At 45.3% G+C, this 17,500-nt stretch overlaps 3 protein-coding genes across 3 annotated transcripts in view; 2 read left to right on the top strand and 1 right to left on the bottom strand.

The window, feature by feature from the left end:
* The window catches only part of triobpb (TRIO and F-actin binding protein b), an 11,026-nt gene extending 2,650 nt beyond the window's left edge, over nt 1-8,376 (top strand). The window contains exons 2-13 of the mRNA XM_079178143.1: nt 555-611; nt 910-978; nt 1,106-1,195; nt 1,459-1,568; nt 2,558-2,993; nt 3,705-3,960; nt 4,121-4,232; nt 5,228-5,387; nt 5,570-5,671; nt 6,520-6,606; nt 7,097-7,301; nt 7,432-8,376. Of these exons, the coding sequence (XP_079034269.1) occupies nt 555-611; nt 910-978; nt 1,106-1,195; nt 1,459-1,568; nt 2,558-2,993; nt 3,705-3,960; nt 4,121-4,232; nt 5,228-5,387; nt 5,570-5,671; nt 6,520-6,606; nt 7,097-7,258 (1,641 nt within the window). The 3' untranslated portion in view covers nt 7,259-7,301; nt 7,432-8,376. The remainder of the gene's footprint in view (nt 1-554; nt 612-909; nt 979-1,105; nt 1,196-1,458; nt 1,569-2,557; nt 2,994-3,704; nt 3,961-4,120; nt 4,233-5,227; nt 5,388-5,569; nt 5,672-6,519; nt 6,607-7,096; nt 7,302-7,431) is intronic.
* A 310-nt stretch (nt 8,377-8,686) lies between these two features.
* On the top strand, nt 8,687-10,204 carry ndufa6 (NADH:ubiquinone oxidoreductase subunit A6). The gene is made up of 3 exons (XM_079178147.1): nt 8,687-8,843; nt 9,680-9,795; nt 9,987-10,204. Exons 1-3 carry the CDS (start codon nt 8,705-8,707, stop codon nt 10,116-10,118), a joined length of 387 nt encoding a protein of 128 aa, XP_079034273.1. The 5' UTR covers nt 8,687-8,704; the 3' UTR covers nt 10,119-10,204.
* A 1,173-nt stretch (nt 10,205-11,377) lies between these two features.
* fam234b (family with sequence similarity 234 member B) lies at nt 11,378-16,543 on the bottom strand. The gene is made up of 13 exons (XM_079177033.1): nt 16,492-16,543; nt 14,970-15,521; nt 14,472-14,585; nt 14,186-14,356; nt 13,781-13,896; nt 13,515-13,665; nt 13,200-13,341; nt 12,750-12,944; nt 12,521-12,599; nt 12,256-12,423; nt 12,006-12,126; nt 11,596-11,822; nt 11,378-11,507 (listed from the first exon to the last, which is right to left on the bottom strand). The coding sequence occupies exons 1-12, from the start codon at nt 16,526-16,528 to the stop codon at nt 11,596-11,598; spliced, it is 2,073 nt and encodes a 690-aa protein (XP_079033159.1). The 5' UTR covers nt 16,529-16,543; the 3' UTR covers nt 11,378-11,507.
* Between the last annotated feature and the right edge of the window lie 957 nt (nt 16,544-17,500).

Raw genomic sequence — 17,500 nt, 5'->3', positions numbered from 1 at the left:
TGTGGTATTCTGCAGTGCAACAGAGCGGCAACCTGTGGCGTAAACATTATGTTGTTGAGACGCTGTATTAACGATCAAAAGGCTTTGTTGAATGATTGCGGTGCGTATAATATCATCGAGTGCTAAAGAAGTAGATCATTTAGTGATGTATTCATGCGTTTGGGGAAAAAAATGTGTATTTAAAAAAAGAATTTAAAGAAGCCAACTGCACCCGTTTCAACATGCACGTTAAGAAAAGCCCGATAGAAACTGGTTTAATTTCTTTGTGGCAAAGTAAGTCGGCAGCATTGTATCGGTTGTCCTCTTGTACAATGATGGAATAAACCCCGTGGCATTGTGGGAGCTGCTAATTGCTTGCATAGAAATATAATTATATTGCGAATGCCCCACCCTTCCATACAGCTTGAAGTGGTGTTTGTCCTGTTTTTCTTTTCTTTTTTTCTTTCTGTTCTTTCACTTTCTCTGCTTCCTTCCTTCCACTTTTGTATTTGTAACATTTTCTGCCAAAGCACTCGTATGAAGGTCAGTGACTGTGTGTGCTCTTTGCCTCGCAGCCTGACCTCCTGAACTTCAAGAAGGGATGGATGTCCAAACTGGACGAGAGTGGCGACGTAAGTAAGGCTTAGACCCCCCTCTTCCTTTCTTCCCTTCCTCCCTAATTAGAAAGGTTGTGCGTAAGGCGATAGCGGCAGATTATCCCCGTTATTGCAGCGGTGGCTTGAGGCACAGCCGGTGTTTCCTCTCTTTGAATGATGCGCTTGAGTGAATGAGCTTCTCTCTCTTCACACATCCCATATCCCATCCTGCACGCCTGCTGTTGTGATATGACGCCGTCCTGTCACATTTGAACCTAAGAGTTGCTGATCTCAGGTCAGTCTTGGATTAATTTGAGATCTGCTTTTTCTTTAGTGGAAGAAGCATTGGTTTGTTTTGACTGATGCTGGACTGAAGTACTACAGAGACTCCAGTGCAGAGGAGGTATATATATATATATATTACTTTGTAGGTTTGTTGTTAACGTGACAATCCTAATAATGGTATTTAATAACAACTTGAGTTCATAAACAAACACATTGTATTATTTATCTCCGTGTCTTCTGTGTAGAAAGATGACCTGGACGGAGAGATTGACCTAAAAGCCTGTGTGAAGGTGTGCGAGTTCGATGTGGAGAAGAACTATGGGTTTCAGGTCCAGGTGAGTGTCTCTGTTACGGGTCAGTCTCTCACAGACTGTGTGTGTCTGTGTGTGTATTCTTCACTTCTTGTCCTCCTTATCAGCTGTAACCACACTCTCAGTTTCTGCTGCGTTTTTCTTGTTGTTCCGTTATCACGGCTCACATCTCACGTCAGTATCTCTTCCACCTTTTTGTCTCTGTCTCTGTGTCTCTCCAGCTCATCCCAGTTCTGTCACGTCTTTGTGTCTCCTTCACCTGTTTTCTCTCTTTTGTTTTTCTGCAGACGCGGGAGTCTGCGCACACCCTGTCCGCCATGACAGCCGGGATCAGGCGGAACTGGATAGAGGTGTTAAAGAAGTGCATCCGGCCCAACAGCTCTCCAGACCTCACGCAGTAAGTGTAAATACAAGCGACTTTAGGAGGCGAGACAGTCGAAGGTAAAAATAATGATTTGCCTGAAATTGAAATTTGGATCAATTCAGATTTTGCTCTGGCTAAAATTAAGAAATATTTAATTTCAGAACTGGCAAATGTAAGTAACAGAGCAGTCAGCTGTGCCCTCATTGGTAGTGTTAGTTTATTGACAGACAATTAATTAATTACATTTTCAAAACTGATTCTGAGGTTTATATTGAATACTGAATATCGAGGACCCACAGATAACTTGGTTTGATCAAAAGTTGGCCAAATTAAATGTAGCAAAGTTGGCGAGTTGTGTTTCACAGCTTCCTTTACGTTGTAGTTTATTGTTTTACTTAATCGTGGAGAGAGACGTGTTCGTGGCTCCATGAAGAGCAAAGAGATGTTTTATACCCAAAGTAGCTCCCTCACTTCACTTTCACTTCGCTATGTTGAAACAGCACTCTAGCTTGTGAGGGGCGTTTGTCACTATTTGACATTTAAAAAAGGTTATTAAGTTGTTTTTTATATCTGTTAATTGTAGATTGCAACTTCATGCCCTTTAAAAAAAAAGCAGCATCTCAGGATGTTTTATCCTTCAATTCTCCAAGTTCTTTTTTTCCTTAATTCTCCTATTATTTTAAGATTGTTGCCTCAGCATGTTGCTCATTTGAGGTCTTGCTGCAGCTCAGCCTTGGCTTAATACAGTCCGATAAGAGGCTCTGTTACTCACTTGCACCTGCAGTCACTGTAAACTTTACTTGTAGAAGATGAATCAACGTTTCATGAGTTCCTGGGAGCGCCAATGTGTTCTGTTTTCACAGTGACTCAGCCCCAGCTGGGCCTTCACTGACGCTTTGTATGCTGCTGATTTACTTATTTCATCAGCATTACTGAATTTGGGATTACTTACTTCGTCATTTGACTAAAGTAGGATTAAATGCCGGTTTATGATTCATGCGTTTGTCTCGAACCCTCTCTAGATTACCCGACGGCAGCAGCGACAAGGAAAACTCCCACTCTCGCTTTCTGCCGTCTTCCCGTCGGCCATCATCGCGTCACTCCGACGCCGTTCAGTCCGAGGTCTCGACCCCCGCTCATCGCAGGTTCGACTATGTGGAGCTGTCCCCGGTTCCCGCCTCGTCCGGCCCTCTCCCGGCCGGTCAGAGGGAAGCGGCCGAGGGGCAGGGCAGGGAGCACGGCCAGTGGCAGGAGGAGAGGAACACAAGCAGCCAGTGGGAGGCCGTGCTGTCCAGGAAGGGCACCGGCGGGGGATCGAACCAGCGGCCGCGCTCGGAGGACGAGATCGAGAGGAAGTGGGCCGAGTTCGAGCGCATGCCGCTAAAGGAGATGAGCTCCTTGCCGCCGATGGGATCGCGGCCCTCCAGCCAGCCAGCCAACGAGGCGCTGCAGAGGGAGGTAGTGCGTGGAGATGATTTTCCAATTTGCAAATTGAATAAAATGCAAATGACCTCATCTGTCCGGATGAAGTTAACGTTTCCTCTTTCTGCCTGTTAACGCTCTTCTTCTGACCTGCTCTTCAGCAGCGTTTTCCATCTAAAATATACAGATACAGTGATGGGAAGCGCTGCTGGAACTCCTGTTCTGTCTCTGTGTGTTTGTGATGTGCTTCTTTTGGTTTGGATCTGTTTGCCGTCTCTCTACACATGATACGCAGACAGCTGCAGGAGCTGTTCAGTGCACGCTAAAGACAAGCCTAGATGCATTTATTCTTTAACGACACTATTATATGGAAAGATGAATGCTTCCTTTTGTGTTTAAGCTTCTTCTGTAGCAAGAATCTAATCAGGATTTGAAAGGTCAGCCGTGAATTTGAACTTTGAGCTCCAACAACTATAAAATCCAAGAGGTGCTCGATGCCCAATGCATCATTAGTCCGCCCTGAGAAAAGCTTAAGCTGATGCACTGTGGTTCTGCCAGTGATCATGTGTAGAGTGTGTGTGTTGGCAGTGAGTATGAATGCATTATTCCTACTGCCAACACCAGCGCGTGTGTGTGTGCCCTCATGTAAACATGCTAATCACAAGATATTCGATTAATAGGTGTGTGTCCCCCCCCTCACCCCTGTCGCTCAGTGGGCTTTACCTCCGTCTTCGTCCTTTTTCTCAGGTGGCGTCACTGAGGCAGCAGCTGGAGCAACTACAGGGAGGGGGAGGGCGATGGGGAGGAGGAGGAGGAGGAGGCGGCGGCGTGAGGGGCGGCGGCTGCGGCCCCGAGGCCCCCTGCGGCCGCAGCCTGGCGGCCATGGAGCGCGCTCATCGACAGGCCATGGAGGAGCTCCAGAGGCAGCACGAACGCCAGCTCAAGGGGCTGGAGACCGAGAAGGACCGGCTGCTGCTGGAGGAGACCCGCGACACGGCACGAGGTCAGCAGACCGGACGGGTCTGGAGAAGAGTATCGAAGACCTACATTTACATCTGTGAAAGGCAGCTTTAAGGGTTTAATGTGATAAAGAACAGTAGTCTGGTCCCTTCATGTGCCGTTAACAGCCACCGGGACGGCACATTTTGTGGTTTGTGTTTCAGTAATGGAGGCTTTGAAGAAGAAGCACAAAGACGAGCTGGAGAGAGAGGTGGAGCGAGTCAAGCGGCTGAGCAGCGGGGTGATAGATTCACAGACTTTACGAGCCCAACAACAGTAAGTCGCTTCAAATCTGTGTGATGCCAGCCGGGTAGAGATGTACACCCAGACACTTAATGCATATCAATAAAAGATGTTGATTTGTTTATGCGACAATCTAGACATGAAACATAATTAGCATGCATGGGGGAAATAAAAGAATATAAAGTTTGTAAACCAAACGCTCCGGCCTCGTGAACCTTTTTACTTCATGTTGCCTTGAAAACACATTCTTGCTCACAGCCTGGCTCTCAGTCTCAGTCGGCGCAGGCCAACACTGGTCATTTGTGTGAATGGCTCTCTTGTGCTTTTAAGTGGGAGTTAGCCGGCCACAAAAGGGTTTTTCACTGAGATTAAAGGTAGAATTTGCAGACTGCACAACAATCCAGGGTTCCCCGTCTACGCGGGGGCCATTACCGCGGCGGACACTGGGTCTTGTTAGGCACTTGAGGAATGCAGAAGAATTTGGTCATGGATTGGTTTTCCTTTTGTAAAGCTTCACGAGGCCTTTTGACACGGCGCTGTCTCAGTGGCTGCTACTGGAACCTGCATTTTAGGGCTTATCTGTGCTGCTTACACATGTGCTTACTCTGCGTTTTTTTCTTTTTTTTTCTTCCCCTCTTTGCATGCTCTTCCCTATTTTTGTGGTCATCGGTCATGACCAGTAAATATGTTTTTAAAACCGCAGTAGGAAATACTTTGGCAGTACAAAAACTGCCGTGTACTTATTCACAGCATGTTGCTCTTATTAAATGTAATAAGTTCAGTATAATAATATTATAGTTTACTTAAGAAGTATTCAGTAAGAGCAGATTAAAGGAGCGACCACTGTCACTGCATGATGTTTAGCAGCTAATCTCTTTGTTCAATACATTTGGATTCATACATTTCTTTCTTGTTGTATTAAAGCTGCTCTCACAGCAAAGAGAAAGCAGGTAATGTGACGTACATTCTGCAGCATGGCCGTTTTTACTCCTCCTTTCTGCAGCTCACTCATCTTTGCGTTCCCGCAGGGCAGAAACTCGGGCCTCGCAACGAGAGCTGGCCGGACTGTCTGAGCGCTACTCTCAGAAGTGTCTGGAGCTGAACCGAGCCGAGCACAACAGCGCAGAGCGAGAGCGGGAGATCAGCCGCAAGGAGCGAGACATGGAGCAGCTGAGGAAGGAGAACCAGGCGAGTTACTGAGTGACGGAGCGATCTTGTTCATGTTGAAGTCGTAAACCGTCCCGAATGAACGGTGGTTCTCTGTGTCGCTGCGCTGGCAGGTGTAATTCTGAAATGTAGCATGACATTTTTTTATGAGAAGCGGCACTCATGAAGACAAAATGTTTTTTTTTTTTTTTCTTTCTCTGCAGGACTTAAAAGCCCGTTTGGCGGCGGAGATCAGTCGTACGCGATCCTCCGTCACATATCAGAGCTCGGAGAACAACAAAGACAGGACCCCCAGTGAACTAGAGGTAACAGCTCTTATAAATACCCCCGTCGCCTACTTTCAGTACTGAAAGTAGGCGACGGGGATATTTGTAACTTCCTGAACTGATAGCAACGCACACCAGATGTGCACAAGTGTGAAAACATCACCCACTGCATTAAGAGAGGAAAAAAAGCTGATATTTGTTTTGTTTTTTTGCTAAAGTTAACAATAACTGATACCAGCAGCTGTTTTTTAAAATAAAATTCCAATTTACTTAATTATGGGCGAAAGTCTCAACAGTATATCCCACAAAACCTGGAAAAATTAAACCAGAAGGGTCGAGAGCAAGATAAGAAAGCAGTCTGTGTCAATCGGCTAAAAGTCACAGATGAGGTAATGCTGGCGGTTGCATCATGTAGACGTGTGGAGCATGACCTGCAGTGTTTGTGTCACAGTAGCAGGGTTCCTCAAATGTTCAGCAATACACTGAAAAGCGCTGCGCTATTCAAGTACGTTTTGCTCAAGGACACTTAATCAGAGACACGCTGGTGACTTCTGGAGGAGCATCTGATACTGACATGTCACCCAAAACCTGAAGGAGCACACATGTAGCAGTTAATATACATCGTTTCCTGTTTCCAAACTAGTTGTGTGGTTTTTTAAGAACACAAACGGAATGTCACGTCAAACTGTAATTGGCTGAAAGCCCGAGTTGTAAACTTTCGAAATGACAGAGAACGCCTCTGGGTTCATCGTAAATCAGCCAGAACACAATAGATTTTTTTTTTCTTCTTGGACTTGGGTGGTAATTATGAAGATGTATGGTGTTCTGTTTGTGTCGTTTCGGCAGCGAATGACAAACCGCACTATGTTGTTTTGTTTTTCTGCCAGGTTCTTCTCAGGGTGAAGGAAAACGAGATCGAGTATCTACACAAGGAGATCAGCTGTCTGAGGAATGAGCTGCAGTTTCTTAACACGGTATGTCTGTCTGTCTGTGTCTGTTTTTATTTATTCTTTCTGTAAACCCGACACTATTAGATGAATAACATGGAATGTTAATCCTCAAATCCTTGAACACGGTGTTTACGTGTCTCACAGCCTGGAGCCTTTCAGAAAATGCAGAGCAACGACTCTTCTAGATCTTTTGGCTTATGTTAAGAACAGTGAAATAATGAACAGACAGTGTCATTAAAGAAAAGCCACTGGGATGAATCTATGTGATTGGCTTAGTTGGTCAACAAACACCTCGGTGGCCCTCTTTAGAAAACCCTGCACCCGTGTGCTCTGTACGTCCCCCTCCAGTGGTTTCTATCCAGTAAATGAATTAAAGTTTGTCGATGTTTCTATCATACTGTACCTTCCTGCCTGTGCTGTGTTGGTGCTGCTCCCATGGTGAATGCCGTGTTACAACATCTGGATATTGTAATAAAGCTTTAGTGAGTCGGTCTGCTCCTCCTCTGCCCCGCAGGAGAAACGTCTGGCCTGTGAGCGCTATGCGGAGGTGCACGAGGAGCTGAGCGGGATGAAGGGCCGGAGCGAGCGAGAGATCCAGAGTCTAAAGGAGCACTTGAGGCTGGCCATGGCCGCCCTGCAGGAGGGGCAGAAGCTGGGCAACAGCCTGGACCACTGAGACCCCGCTGCTGGTACTGGAGCTCTGGAAGACCAGGAGACAGGTGTGGACGGATGTAGAGCCAGGCAACATCTCACCGTCTCTGTGGAGATATTTGAAAGGCACATATGTATTTGATAGGAGTTTTTTTTTTTTTCTCATGTATTTCTTTCTGTATGTTTATTGTTTTGTAGGTGTGTCTGCAGCACCGTGACTGATATTCAGCAGCAAAAGAAAGCGGAGGACTTGTACAGTTCCGGCTGTGTGGGGACCATGATAGTGCCTTAGTTTTCTATCCTTCTGCCAATGAGCAGCATAGAGTAGCTATTAGCTGGTTTTAGTACACTGGGCCACACACACGTTATATAAAACTGCACTTTTTATGTTTTTATTTTAGCTTTTGCTTGCTTTGAGTGCAAGAATGTATGAGTGCGCATTTGGTCTGAAAACTGGAATATCCGTTGAGTGACATGTTTTGTTTTTTTCTTTTATTATTATTATTATTATTATCAGGTATTGTAGATAAAGATTTCATACCGTATCCAATTATTATTTTTTTTGTTCATACATAAGAGCTACTGTCATCAGTTTTCTATGTTGTACAGCTGTTGAGTCATGTTTACTCTGTGAAAATGGCTTGTGTTTCTATAGAAATGGGAGCTTATCATTTGCTGTAATTATACTTTTTTTTTTTACCTGGAGAGAAGTGTGCTTACGTAGTGTCGTGTTTATGAGCATGACGTCCTGAAAAATCCATTGGGATTACTACGGGACAAGACGACAAACCTTTTTTAATTCCCGGCAGGCTGAATTGGAAGTTGATCTCTGATTGTATAGCTGTTGAATGAATGTCGTCCCACGTCACAGATGTCTTTATTTTTTAAACCATGGTAGAGAAGCAGGAACTCTCCAGCTTCCAGCCCCTCCCCCCTGATCATTGTTGGCATGCATGTGCCACCACTTAACAAATGACAGGTGTTGCATCAATGAGCCAATTTTTTCTATTGACAGTATGAATTGTGATAAAATGACTTATCTACCTGCCTTTTGAAAATATTTTTCATATTTAACGTACTGTAAAAGCCTGTATCATCTTTATAAGTTATACACAATTTTTGCAATCAATAAAATAAGTTCAACAGAAACACTCCTGCATTATACATTTCATTTCAGTGATGCTGTGCAGACACAAGTGTCACAGACTGTGTAGACACAATCGGGTACATTGTGGTTGTATTTTTTATTTATTTATATTTAGTCTCATTTACATTTTTATTTATGCAGTTTAGGACAACAGAATGTCTCTAAAACATTGACATCAATGTTATTTATTATTTATTTTTTTAACGGGCTGTCGGTGACTCACCGCCTCCTGTCTTGAGCCGTTCCCTCCACTAGGTGTCACCGCTGTGTTTCTTAACACCAACGAAGAAGTAAAACCGGAAACGCTGTAACGACACAGCAGTCATGGCGTCCGCGGCGGCGACCCGAGCGGCGGCTGGTGCCTCTAAAGTTGTGAAACCGCTCTTTAGCCGGGACCTGGACGAAGCTAAACGCAGGGTCCGGGACCTGTACCGAGCCTGGTACCGAGAGGTCCCCAACACGGGTATGTCGGTCCTTATTGGCAGCTGTGAGGTAGCGATATTTAGCCGGCAGCGCCAGCGTCAAGGTCGCGTCTATGTGGAGGCATAACGAACATTAGCTGCTAGCAAACAGCAACCGGACCATAACATTACATGTAGCAGACGCTAGCTATGTGTTTTTAAATGAATATTGAGAAGATGAAACGTTCATACCTGCAATAGTTCCTCCTTTCAACATGTATCTGGTTCCTTAAAGCAATAACGGGGCTCCATGTGCAAGAATACTTGTGAAAACTGCTTTTGTTATTGCCTTATACTTATTATAGAATACTATACTTATATACTTACTATATTTTGTATTGACAACATTATTTCCTTCATGCCAATCAGGTGTCATGAGAGTTCATGCTTTAAGGTGGACCATCTTTTTTTAAATTATGGTGCAGAGACGTTTATAAATCACCTTGGAGCACACGCAACTCAGTCAACGCCTGACTGAGTAGAGTCAAAAATGACTTGTTATGAAATGCACTTGTTGTCTTTAGGTTTATAATGTATGTTTACATTTAGATCCAGTTAATACATGTCAGGACTACACTGGTTAACATTGAGCTGACCGCAGGTTGGACGCTGCACACTGCATCGGTCCTGTAATAACTCAAAGCAGGATATTTGTATTAGTATTGTCAATATATAACGATTATTATTGATACTTGTGCTTTTGGAATAAATTGCGCTAAAGCTGTTCTGTACATAAGCTCCTCTCTCTCTCGTTATAAGAACTATAACTATAACGTAGTTATTCCTGTTCCTGGATGTGGTGAAAACAGAGTTTTTGTCTCTCTCTCTTTCTCTGCAGTGGCAACGTTTCAGCTGGACATCAATACACGCCAGGGAAGAGACAAAGTGAGGGAGCTGTTCGACAAAAACAAGCATGTCACTGACCCCCGTGTGGTCGACATGTTGGTCATTAAGGTAAAAACAGCCTGCCACCGATCTGCGAACCCCATTAACCATCATCGTTTCACCTTTGTGATTGAAGCAGTTTGTCATTTTTGTCTTTTGAGTTGTTTCGTAGATGGCCCAGGACCTCATCTCAGTGTCACACAAGAGCAGAACTTTACTGTGTGTTGAAACATTTTCCCTTTGTGTTATTTTATCCCCAGGGGAAACTGGAGCTCCAGGAAACGATCCATGTGTGGAAGCAGAAGACCCACATAATGCGCTATTTTCACGAGACCGAGGAGCCTCGTGGCACCGACTTCCTGTCCAAATTCTACGGGGGACACGACCCATGAACTGTGCGGCTGACCTCTGACCCCTCTTTGCTTGTGTCCTGTGTGACAGATGTTCCCCTTTACTGTAAATACACACTTAACACTCACATACCTACGGTTGTGTCTTTTATTCAGACGTTTTGTTGGGATTATCTTAAAGGGACAGTTCAACCAAAAACGCACTAAAAGTGACGGTGTTGTGAACAGCTCCTCCTTATTCTACAGGGAGATAAAGACTGTCGGTGAAGGCAGGCAGCCTTTCAAGCAAAGATATATAGAAACTCAACCTGGTGTTTTTAAGGCTCACTAATGTATATTTACAAGTGTGTGTCTTGTGATTTAATCAGTTTCCTATTTAGATTTTTCTTTGATTGGTGGTTCATTCAAAGTATTTATGAACGCCTTGTGTCATAAACGATGCTTATGTTCTCTTCATAGTTTTGGAGACTCACTGATGTGAGTCCACTGAGCATGAGCTGAGTTTACTATTATTCCCTTTTATTAAGACTTTAGTAGTGCATGTAAACACAATACGATAACAAGAACCCTGAATTCAGTGCAGCGATGTGGAAAACTGCAGATCATTGTGGACGTGGAGCTGCAACTCCGCCACCCTGCGCTCTCTATGTTTCTAATGATAATTCTTCTTAGCCGGCTGTCTGCACGACTTCAATAAAACACAAAAACATGAGACCGTGAAATAAAGGACACATCATACATGGTGCGGTAAGAATTTTCATACTTTTACTGGCGATATGTGAAATTGCAGCTTACATTTAAATGCCAGAACATTTAGCAGCCACATATTCTGAGGGGGAGGGAAAAAAACTAAAATGTAACCATAAAATATTTCACAACATAAATCAACAAATGAAACGAGAAGGTTAAAACCGCTGAAGCAAATTCAATAAATACGGTACAGCATTAAATATTTACAGACTCATAACGTGGTGGTGAGCAGAAAGAACACTGTTGGTGGCTTTATGACAACAAAAAGAAGCCACATGAACATACTGGCCATGGAAGAGTCAAACGAGTGCTGCGTATTGTAAACACATTTACAGGTTTGTTGTGCTTAGAAAGTTACTCTTCTTGACATCAAGTTTAAACAATCGTCAACATTCAATAAAATCTTAATAGACTTCCCTGAAAAGATGCAAGTTAAACAATTTAAATAAACCTTGTACAAACATAAAATAAACCAAAGCAATAAAACCACAACCTACCTACAAACAATCTTTGTACAGAGCGGAAGTCTCATAACGGAAATCAAATTCATACTTAGTAAACCAAACGAGATGTATTTACAGCTCCAAATGAATCCAGAGTGTCCCCTTAGTGCAGGTCCCCTTTCAACCTCGCGTGAGTCCTTTTAGATGCTCCGCTTCCTGTAGCGCTGGTGGCTCCTCACTGAAACACAGTCGAGACACATTCATCGTTGAGATTAATAAATCACACTGACACACGGCGCTCAAACGATGTCACGCTTCTCTCTCACCTACTGCTTGAAGGACAACCCCCTGAAGAACTTGTTGACCTCGAACACGCCGGGTTTGACGGGTCCCCCGGGCTTGTTGCCCTCCTCCAGTCTCACTATTTGGCCCTTGGTGATGGCAGCTCGGAGGCTCATGCTCTTGACTATGCGGGCGCCCGGCTCCGAGCCCGGCGTGGGTCGGGAGGACACGGTGATGTAGGAGGCGTCTTTCTGGCGCTCCTGATAGCTCACTGTCGGACACAAAGTAGGAGAAAACAGGAGTTGTTTTACTTGAACATGTGTATTACTGTGTAATTACTACATCTTTTTCCTCGTCTACTACTCAAATACTTTTAAAGACAGCTTGGTTATCAGACTTTGGGGGGTGGTGAATGATAAAGATTAAGAAGCAGATATCAGATTTAAACTTTCACCTGCGGAGGTGACGGCCGTGTCCGTGGTGCTGGTGAGCTCCAGCAGGATTGTGGGATGCGCAGGGTGCAACAGGAAGAGTTTCCTGATGAGCGGCTCCGCTGCAGCAACGCCCGGTGACACCTACACACAGCCGGCGTGGACAGGTGAGTATTTCATTAATGTCTCCAGGTCAAGAGGATCAAAGACAATAACTTTAAATAAGCTGTGCGCTTGATTCACACACACTTCACTAATCTGCGGCAGACTCACAGTTGTTTTGATAACGTTCTTCTGTGCTGTGATTGGATCGCTGGCCCAGAAGAGGAAAGCCGATTGGCCAGTCGAGGTGGAGATCGCGGACGTTTCCAAAACGAGATGGGGACACACGAATTCTGCCGACCAGAGCAGATGCCCGTTTGCGCCATCGACAACCAGCGCCTGAGAGACGAGGAGAAAACCGGTACCATTATCTGTCTACTCAATATCCCCAAACCTTCTTTTTCGCCTCTATGTATGTGCGGACAGACTGCTTTACCTTCATGATGCCGTTCGCTGAATGCTGAATGAAAAGATCAAGGATTCCGTCATCGTTGAAGTGTCCTGGGGCCGGTTGGCTGTGACGGGCCAAGAAATATTTTAGGGACATTTCACAAAACATAACTTCCTCTGAACATGAGCTTCCACACCCTCCGAGCTGAAAGCCTCTGTATTTGCATTTCTTCCTAACAGCAAGAGAAATGTGATGACGACATGCGGCGCTTTACCTGCGAATGGGAGCCGAGTTGAAGGTCCATTCTTTGCGTATGTCCTTCTGTCTGAGCACTGACAGTTTGCTGGAGCCGTACACCAGCACCCAGTCGCTTTTACTGGAGTTGAGGTTGGAGGCGGTGTCCAGGCTGTTGTGGTTGTTGCCCAAGCCGACCACAAGAGGGAGCAGGAACTCCACTCGCTCAGATCCTCTGGAGGGAAGACAATAAAAAGGTGTGATTTTTGACTCACATCAGCCGTGAATTGTCTAATAACAGGAAGTAAACAAATCTTTATTTAAAATATGAAAAAAAAATATGTGCAAATGTGACTTTAGACCACAAAGACTGCTGCAGTACAAACCGTTTTAAACTGCATGTACCAATCAGATTCAGATATAAGTTCTGTTTGAGATTCAATCAGGATTAAGAAGTCGGAGCGAGTGAGAGCCAGTGACTGAGGCGTACCTGTAAATGTGTATGAAGGAGGAGGAATTGGTTTTCTTGAGTCCCTCCCACCCTGCGTCCTTCCTTCTGAGTGCCTGCGTTATGGGCGTATTGCCAGTGGCTCGAAAGTAGATATCACGTAGGGAGATGGCCTCCACATTACCTGGAGAACGGACAACGACAAGTCTCGTAAACCTGCAGTTAAAAGGTTAATGAACTGAGTCAGTTAGCTCAGAATGCTAACAACAATGCTATTCGTACCCTTACAGCTGCAGCTAAACCTATGCCAACAGCCTGCGCTTACATGGTGATCTATTACACATTTGATTCCTTTACCCAGTCCAAAGAGGATGTAGTAAGCCCCTTGTTGAGTCTCGTGCAGCAAAGGGCCGATCAGCTTTCCTTGTCCGGTGAGGTTGAAAGGCACGGGGTGTCCGAGCTTCGCCCCCGTCCGCCCCGACAACAGCGTCAGGGAGAGATCCAACGCCTGGAAAATGAGGACAGCAAAAAAGATACATTCAAAAAAAAGGTATGCAGTCACTGAATGCAAAGGTGTGGACGTTCAGCTCACGGTCAGATAAAGAGGGAGGCGGCTCCACTACCTCATCTGCTGGCAGGGTGGCTATCAGCAGGTCTGGGACCGAGTCGCCCTGGAGGTCTGGGAGCAGCACCGCCTGGGATTCAATGTTCTTCAGCAGGCACGACCACAAGGTCTTCCCTGAGGGAATGAAAGGAAACCGGTGTGACCCTGTTTTAGATTGTTTGAATTCCACTGGTGGGTTTGCCCTTATTCCATTATCTCTCCTGTCTAGTTTGGGGAACCGAACCGGAGGCTGAGAGGATTTCTTTTGCTCAAACGTGCATTTTCTTTCGCATATTAACCTAGAATAACCAGACTAAGACAATAAAAGAACAAATACAAAAGGTCTACAGAGGTGGTTATAGCTAAGTCCTGTGATCTTTGCATGCAACAGACAGAGCCATGTGGCTCGGGCTCGTCTCCTAACCTGTGGTGCCGTTGACTGCCATGAGGACAGACTTCCCGATGAGGAGGACCACAGCGGACTGGGGCTGGGTGCTGTACTGCAGACCACACTGGATGTACATCACAGACTCCCGCACCACTTTCTTCCACAGCACCAGACCGCTGACCGCCGACAGGGCCACCGCGCTGTACACTGGTTTGGAAGGCGAGAACGCGGCCGATCAATGAACGAACCGCGGCGTTTACAAGAATCAGAGAGAGGATGAGACGTTAAAAGTGGGGGCGCCAGGAAATGATTCCTCTCATACCTTTGTTCCCTCGGGTGGGATGGGTGTCATTGGTCCATTCAGTAACACCCAGAAACACGTCCTCCACCGAGTCGCCGTCGACATCCCACAACGCCAGCGCGGGTGGTGTGACGCCTAGACATAGAAACCACAACGTGATGAACACCACCAGGAGAATCCTCGCCAGTGTTTGACTGACAGTCCAGCAGTAGAGGACAAATGTACAAAAGTAATGAAGTACCAAAACATTAGTGGTTATTAAAAGGCGCAATCCTGTCAAGTTTGTGTTTATTGCCACTCTACGAAGCTCTCATGGGGCCTGCTGAAACAGAGCGTGTGATGCTCACACTCCTGTGTAATTACAGTGGACTGATTAAAGGGCGTGGCCGCGCTGTCTAGCCACAGAGACTCCTACGTAAGTCTGGATAAAGTGAGCATTATAAGTGGTGCTGTATGTGGAAAGTATCAGAGATAATGTAGCCGTGGCGGTGGATCCAACTCTGACGTCGTTCTCTTTACCTCCAGCATCTCCCAGCGCTCTCTCCCACTGCGGCCTCTTTTCCAGCTCTCCCTTCTGGCACGGGATCAGAAATGCACAGAGCAGCACGAGCGACGCGGCGCAGACCAGAGGCACCAGGAAGAACGCGCTCCGGACGGTGTTCTTCACCCTCAACCTCTTTTCCTCCGCGTCGGCGCCGTGAACCCCGAGCCCGGAGCCCCCCAAAGGCCCGGGCCCCCCTCCCCTGTCCTCCCCGCCTCTGTCCCTTGCCGAGTCCCTGTGGCTCCAGTACTGCGTGCCCTTGGCGTCGTCTCTGTCCTGCCTGGATTTGCTGGGGAGACGTTCCCTCCACTCGTCCTCCTCCTCCTCCTCGTCCTCCTGCGCCTCGTCGCCGGCCCCCACGAGTCTTCCAGATCGGCCCCCCCGCAGCTTCGAGGAGCCCGCGCCGAGGCAGCCGTCCCGGCCGAGGCCGTTCCGGGGATAGTTGAGCACGAGGTCATCCTCCTCGCTCTCGTCCTCGCTGTCTGCTTGGGTGAGAGGGTCGTACTCGCCGAGCTCCGAGCCCTTCTTCCCTGCAGAGACATATTATGGATACACAATAACTCATATATTCTTTGACAATGCTGAGGCATTATAGATGTATCCTTCCTTTACTCTAGCTACTCGTGTTTTATTTTTTTTCAGATGTAGGTAAGGGTCTTAGTACTCAAACATATTGCATTTATTTACCCTAAGTATTCCATGTAATTAACACTATTAAACATATATTTATGGCACATACAACTATACACATTTATATATAGTAGCTTTATTTTAGAGGGCAGTAATAAGGATAAAGTTACTGTTTCTATGATCTCATCTGTAGTATATTGATACTCCTAATAATACTACAACTACTGCTTGTAATACTATACCTTATAATTATTGCATGAAGGTTATTTGATGTTCAAAACGTTTGAAATATATCATTATTGTAGCCTGCTCATAATTGCAGACCTATAAAACAATACAGCAAAAGAGAAATATCCAAAATAAATACTTACAAACACTTATTAATAAAGTACTGTCGCACATCCCTCGTTGTCACATAAATAACGTTTGTAAACAAGGTACAACACCGTGCCTGGTATCGGGTGTAATGTGTGTTATCACGCTCCAACGCTTGTTTACTCTCCCGAGCAGGTCCGCTTGTGTCGGTTTATCATTAGCTAGCAGCTAGCTCAGAGGCAGCACACAGCAGACACAGAGAGAGGACAACGCGCTGCTTTACAAACAGTTATATTTCATGACATCTGTAACAAAACGTGTGCATTAATCTGGGCTGATACGGAGCACATGCTAACTGTGTTGTGACGAATCATCGCATCAAATGAATCAGTTGCTGACACCGTTAAAGAGCCGAGCAGCAAGAGAGAGTCCTCACAAACCACGTAGTCCTGACTGATAACGCTTTCAGTAAATTATGTGCACGAGTCTATCTCCTGTGTGTGTGTGTGTGTGTGTGTGTGTGTGTCTGGTGTAAAGACGTGTGGAGCATCTCACCGGGTAGTTTGAGGGCACGGGACAGAGCTGCAGCCATTTCTCCTCTAGCGGATCCGAGAGACAGCAGCGACGTTAGGCTGCAGTGATGAACAGCGCGAGGGCAGCAGGTTGGATCTGCGCCTGCCCAACTGCATCCTGGGACTTTGAGTTTTCCCGTGTCACGCTCTGAGACCGATTTTTGATTCTCATGCACAAAAACCATAACATTTGTAAAAACAAGTAGATACATACAAAAACGAAGCAAAAACACACTAAGGCCCCATTATATTATATTCAGGGAAATCCGAATCAAACTAAAATTAATTTAAACTACATAAAAATGTTTTTCTGGGCCTCGACAATGTGATCTAATTGATATGTCAAGTCTGAAATGGGGTTTCCAGTAATAGTTTTTTTTTCTCCGTACGTTCAACTGTGTGGTATGAGTGACAGGGAGACGAATCTTCCTGGCTACAGTTTTATAATTATTACTGATAGGTCTGATCAAGTCTATATATATATATATTTACTTAATCTCTCTCTCTCTCTCTCTCTCTCTCTCTCTCTCTCTCGCTCTCAATTTCGTTTCCAATACAGATTTGTTGTATTAGAATCAGCAGAGACGGGTTGTCTCATTACAACTCATAGCTGTACTGAATGGTAATAGAGCACTGAAAGGTAAAATAAAAATAACTAGTGTAAATCAAATAAAAAATATATTATATGTAAGAGAAAATAATTAATATTTCTCTCTTTCTGTCTTGGCCAATCACACGCACGCACGCACTCACACGCACGCGTCGCTGAATGCCATGGCAACAACGAGGTTACTTAAGGCCTCAGAACTTTCTGATCGCTCACTTTACACTTGGACTTCAATATAAGCAGATCAACTTTTGAGCGGAACACCTCTTGAGCTGAACACACTTGTGAATCCAAACTGTGGAGAGCCAACTCTTTAAGTTTTTAACTTCTTGAGAAAAGCTACTTTTTACGAAACTTGTTGGAGAACTAAACTACTGGATCATCG

This window comes from Pholis gunnellus (assembly GCF_910591455.1).
Source record: "Pholis gunnellus genome assembly, chromosome: 17".
NCBI lineage: Eukaryota > Metazoa > Chordata > Actinopteri > Perciformes > Pholidae > Pholis > Pholis gunnellus.
The sequence above is the reverse complement of the archived record's forward strand: the minus strand, read 5'-3'. Positions and strand labels throughout refer to the sequence as shown.

Coding starts and splice junctions, on each gene's coding strand:
- ndufa6 (XM_079178147.1), top strand. CDS start 8,705: ATGGCGTCCGCGGCGGCGACCCGAGCGGCGGCTGGTGCCTCTAAAGTT. Junction 8,844..9,679: donor CCGAGAGGTCCCCAACACGG/GTATGTCGGTCC, acceptor CTTTCTCTGCAG/TGGCAACGTTTCAGCTGGAC. Junction 9,796..9,986: donor TCGACATGTTGGTCATTAAG/GTAAAAACAGCC, acceptor TTTTATCCCCAG/GGGAAACTGGAGCTCCAGGA.
- fam234b (XM_079177033.1), bottom strand. CDS start 16,528: ATGGCTGCAGCTCTGTCCCGTGCCCTCAAACTACCCG. Junction 14,586..14,969: donor AGCGCTGGGAGATGCTGGAG/GTAAAGAGAACG, acceptor TTCTATGTCTAG/GCGTCACACCACCCGCGCTG. Junction 12,945..13,199: donor TCCTTCATACACATTTACAG/GTACGCCTCAGT, acceptor TCTTCCCTCCAG/AGGATCTGAGCGAGTGGAGT.